The 5,035-nt window shown below is 42.9% G+C and overlaps 1 protein-coding gene across 1 annotated transcript; it reads right to left on the reverse strand.

Moving 5' to 3' along the window:
• Window positions 1–2,026: 2,026 nt before the first annotated feature.
• LOC115909075 (apovitellenin-1-like) lies at window positions 2,027–3,342 on the reverse strand. The gene is made up of 3 exons (XM_030958138.1): window positions 3,282–3,342; window positions 2,752–2,911; window positions 2,027–2,126 (listed from the first exon to the last, which is right to left on the reverse strand). The coding sequence occupies exons 1-3, from the start codon at window positions 3,340–3,342 to the stop codon at window positions 2,027–2,029; spliced, it is 321 nt and encodes a 106-aa protein (XP_030813998.1).
• Window positions 3,343–5,035: the final 1,693 nt, after the last annotated feature.

Consider the following 5,035-nt stretch of genomic DNA (forward strand, 5'->3'; position numbering starts at 1 on the left):
CTTGTTTTTTTCAAGCATAAAAATGCATAGATAACTAACTACATGGTAGGGAGATTGAGTGCAAACAAACACAGAGATCTACAGTCTGATTCTGTTTTGCCCATCTGCTAAAATCAGACATCAAACTGCTGTTTGGGATTCATCTGACTTGGATTTTATTGAGGTCATATTGCAAAGAAGCAAAATGATAAAATTAAGTGCACTTAACAAAATGTCAACTTTTTAATGTTTTCGCACAGAATTCATACCAGCTACTGTGCTGCTCCAGCTGTGCAGCGATGCAATACAGAAATATCACTGGGTTGCATTGGTGAAGTCACACAACAGGTTCAAAATGCTACATGAGGACCCCTATACTTTCCAAACTTTTTCCTACTCTTTTTGGCAGTGCATACAAGTAGATTGAAAAGGCTGAAATGCCGATTTCCAGGACACCAAATTCTTAAGAGAATATTCAGGCTCTTTCATATACTCATAACTTTCACTCTGTCAGAAAGAAGTACTTTTGAAATGACAGAAGAACAAGCTCTATTCTGAGAAAATTCAGAATGGTGAATTATTCCTTGGGACAAGAGAAGATTTAAGTAGCAGGGCTTCTCCTTTTAAGTGTCATATTTAGGAAAAAAAAAAAAAAAAAAAGAAAAGATTGAACAGACACATGGGAAAAAAGCAGGAAGTCATCCCTGTAGCAAAAGAGCTAAAGGACCTGGCTTTTTCATGTGGTAAATATTCTTATCAGCAAAACAGTCTGCTTTTCTGAATCTCCTCCTAAATACAGGTCCATTTATATAATACATATGCATGTTTGTTCATTGGGCCAGAGAAGCACAGACTGTATAAGGAATACAAGCAGCAATGAATAAACCTGCAAAACCTCTCTGCAGAACTGGTGAAGCCATCAGAGAAGGAAGAACTTGCTGCACTGCATGGGGACCCTGATTTCATTATGATTGCACACAGTACAAAGGAGCTGCTGGGACAAAGAAAATGGAAAATGAGGGGATTTTATTCCAGGCAAGTGGTTAAGTGCAAGCTTATAGCTGATCTGACTGATAATTAAAGAAACAAAACAAAACAACAAAATAATTGGCTTGCTTTAGCCTATGCCGCAGTCTACTGTGACTTCAGAAAAATTGCCTACTTGCTTCTGCTTGCTTAATTAGAAAGAAGATAAACTTCTCTGTCCAGTGTGGGCATCTGGGCCGATGCAGTTACACAGGACTGACGAGGACCTGCCAGGTCTTCATACCCAGTGCCAGGCATAGGTCCCTCTCATAAACTGGTCAAGATAGTGAGAAATTTTCCATTCATTTCTCCTTTGGAAAAGCTCATTCAGTAGCCTCTCTGACCAATGAGATACACTTCCAAAGTCCAGTTTAGGTTGATGGACAGTTTAATTCACTGGCACTTGTTTTCCCAAATTATCTGAAATCTTCAGACACGAGATACAGGTGCACCTATTTGCTTCCCACCTAACCAAGGAGCACAATCAGTTGTGGCTACTCTGAAAGATGCTCAGGTAGTGCCTCCTCCACCCAAGATAAATCTGAGCTTAGTTAAAAGTGCCTGAACACTCAGGGTTTGTTGGCATTGCCTGCAAACACTTCTTGCGAATCACAGTTACATTCTTAGCAGAATGGGATGCCAAGGCAAATCAGATTCCATAATGCTCAATACAAACAACAAACTTAGGGAAGTGTAACAACCAATATTTTTTTTTATTAGAGGAGCAACGACCAAGCCATTCAGGAGGAATTAATTTTCAAGATTTGGCTACAGAAGAATCTCTATATTGCCTTCCCCATGCCCAGCTGCTTGATTTTTTTCTGGGGAGGCTTCAGCAGATGCCTTCAGCAGACGCCTTCCATCTTTTGGTCTTTGAAGGTGGGTTCCCTCTAGTGGCATTAAGAGGAGCGTCGATTCTGTCTTATTGACTGATCTTGGTCCGTAGGGGGGGCAGGGGGAAAGTGGGCGCTGAAAGGTGTTACACGCTCACATCAGGAAACGCTGACTTGTCTTAATTTGGCTAATAGCCTAGGACTCTTGTGTACCACAGGTTCTTTATTTTTTCAATCAGCTGTTCAAACATTATACTGACTTTAGTTGTTTCTTTGGCGATTCTCTGTCTGCAGGAGACAACAGAGTATGTGGTAAGACACACAAGTATGTGAGGGTAATTCCTATCTGCTGTAGTTACCACTCTGCCTGTCACCAGGAGTGCAAAGCTCCTCGGCAGTCCTAGAGGGGCTTTCCTCAGAAGACAGGAATAGGCAGTACATGTGTGCCATGAGTTACATGAAACTGTCTCTAGGGTGATCATGTTTTTCCTTTTGTGAGGAAACTCATTCCCCTACCCTGAGCAAGACATATGCACAGCTAGAGCCAGGTCTGCGATTTGCATCAAGTGATTCTGGCACACTGAGTACTTAGCCCCTCACAGCACTGCAGCACTCTTCCAGAGGAGCTGATTCCCCACCAGCCAGCAGCCTCCTCCCTCTCTACCCGTGGATAAAGAGCAGTACCTGCCATCCCTGTGAACACTGTGTGCAATGTGCCTCCCTGGGAAGAGCTTTCACCAGCAGACCATATCACCTCACTCCCCCCTTCCAGCACCTCGCTCCCTTGGTACATCAGGCTTTGGTCGCTGATTAATTTGCCCTTGGATCTCTCCACAGAGCTGCTCTTTCTCCCACACCTCCCTCTCCGTTTTCACACATGGCTGTGGGAGTGTTAGTACAGAGCTTTCCATACCTGGCCGCAATAACTGTTGGACTCTGTACAGTATCCAACAAGAACTGGCTGACTTTAGGGGACACCTTGTTCACAGCTTCATAGAAGTAAGATGCAATAGTCTCAGGGATGGCCAGCAACTCACGACGGTCTTTCTCAAAGATGGACTTTGACTGCACTTCTGAGAAAAAAGGCAAAACCCCATGAGGTTTCCCATGTCTCTTGTGTCTCTGGTGTCTTCCCCCAGCTGCAGGGGAAGAGATTTGAAATTCTGAGATTCAAAACCTCTCCCAGAATTTGCTCTACAGCATTCAGCACACTCTCTTCACCCAGTCATGGGTATCTAAGTCATAGACCTTCCATGGCAGAGTATTTGCACTAAGTATGGGCAGTTTTCATGCCAGGTCTCTACTGACTTGTTCCACACTGCCAAGTACTGTGTATTCATAGTCTTCAACTGAATTATTTGGCTTCATTCCTGCTTCATGATGCATGAGAACCTGTAGAGCTGAGCTTTGTCTCAGGTAAACCGCAAAGCTTTTCAGACTTACCGGGGAGAGTGGTGCTAAGGAGCAGAATCAGAGCTATCACCAATGCCCTGGATTGCAGCATGGTTTGAGTACCAGTTCTGCTCTCTACACAGAGAGACCTGCAGCAATCAGCATACAGTGTCTGGGTTATTTTCAGAGAAATAAAACATGTTGGTTAAACACCAGATTTTTGCAACAAACCTAACCAATAAACGGAGACAAGAACACAAAGATCATGTGCCTTTCCTCTGAAGAAGTGAGTAAAAGGCAGTATAAAAATGTTACCCTTTTCTTTGTATATTCACAAATATCCGCAATAATAACTTTCAGAGCCTAAAGAAATACAGGCAGTTAAAGCTAGTTCTTTTATATGAGAGCTAAAATCCCGTTTCAGCACTGAGCAAACCAGCAAAAGTGCTAGAAGTCAGAATAGGTTTCCAAAATGCTTAAGTACAACTGAAAAATTCATATTGTGGGATTTCTTCATTTGATTTGTTTTGGCAAATTGCTCTAAAGAACATTGTGCTAGTTAGTACATCACATACAATGATCATCTTAGTGACCCAGTGATCTGAGTACTTTGTCTTGCTTTAGTTGAGGAAAATCCCAAGTAGCTAACTAGGTTCTCTTGTCTTTTTCACTCTGGGATTAATGTAGCAGACAGTAGCCTAAGCAGAACAAGTTCCCAAAAGTGAATGAATGCAAAATTTAGCTTCATCTGATTTCCTTTACTTTTGTCTTTTAAAAAAGTCAGAATTTGCTACTTGGCACACTGAAAATATGACATTACATCTAAACAAGCTTCCAAACACACTGCATTTAAAAAGCTGTTTAGAAATTAAAATTTATTTATGCCCCCAGTTAGGGGGCTGCATCACTCAGAGGAACATGAATGAAACGTTGAACATAGGAATTGCAAAGGCAAAATAGGCTGAAAGTCTATTATATATGAATGCTTTGCTAAATCCTGTACCAGGTGGTTACAAGTCAATGTTCTGTCTTATCCCCCAGTAAGGAGATTTCCATCCATTTTTACTTCCTTCTGCGCAGATTACCTCCAAAAGCTACCACCCAGTTCACTAGATGTTTGCACAGTTGCTCCTTTATTACCCTTCCTTGATTTTTAATCCCCAAGCCAGTTTTTCTCCATGTACACAAAAGGCAGAAATTTGCTTCCCAGGAGCATGAACATATGCTCTTACCTGCTTTAGAACCTGCAGTTCCTGTGGTGAAGGCACCTGGAAAAATGTAATGCATGTCCCAACACTGAAATTCTGCAATTCCCACCATGGGCTTGACCCTCCTATGAATGTCTTATGGAGCATCCATCACTCAGCTTCAGAGCAGGTGACCCCAGGTACTCCCACTCTCCTCTATTTCAGCACCATTCCTGGCTACAGAGTGTGAGAAGGGCTCACACTTCGGTTTGCTGTAGGAGATGGGGCCAATTAGAAGACTCCCTCCACTCATCTATGAGCTAGATACACCAGTCACAAAGTCCAAGCCACCCAGAACAGAGTTCAGCTCTTACCTGCCCTGCTTTCTCTCTTTCTCAGGCTGAGGTAGGTGCTCATCTGAGACCCCGGCATTTATGCAGAGCTAATATAGTGGTAGCAAGGGGTCAAAGGTCCTGCTTTGTTTCCCCATTTGCTCTTTTGCAAGCACATCCAGCTCAGTGGGACAGGCAAGAAGCTGTAGAGGACTCTGGACCTGTTGTTGAGATTTGGTAATGGAGGGTCAGTCTGACCTGAGCCCAAGAGATGTGGAAGGCAGCT

Source organism: Camarhynchus parvulus, chromosome 1 (assembly GCF_901933205.1).
Source record: "Camarhynchus parvulus chromosome 1, STF_HiC, whole genome shotgun sequence".
NCBI lineage: Eukaryota > Metazoa > Chordata > Aves > Passeriformes > Thraupidae > Camarhynchus > Camarhynchus parvulus.

What these genes read in the sequence shown, in the direction of transcription:
- LOC115909075 (XM_030958138.1), bottom strand. Translation starts at nt 3,342, where the DNA reads ATGCTGCAATCCAGGGCATTGGTGATAGCTCTGATTCTGCTCCTTAGC. An exon ending in CCTTAGCACCACTCTCCCCG is followed by an intron (nt 2,912 to 3,281) that starts GTAAGTCTGAAA and finishes CTTTTTTCTCAG; the next exon opens with AAGTGCAGTCAAAGTCCATC. An exon ending in CCAACAGTTATTGCGGCCAG is followed by an intron (nt 2,127 to 2,751) that starts GTATGGAAAGCT and finishes TGTCTCCTGCAG; the next exon opens with ACAGAGAATCGCCAAAGAAA.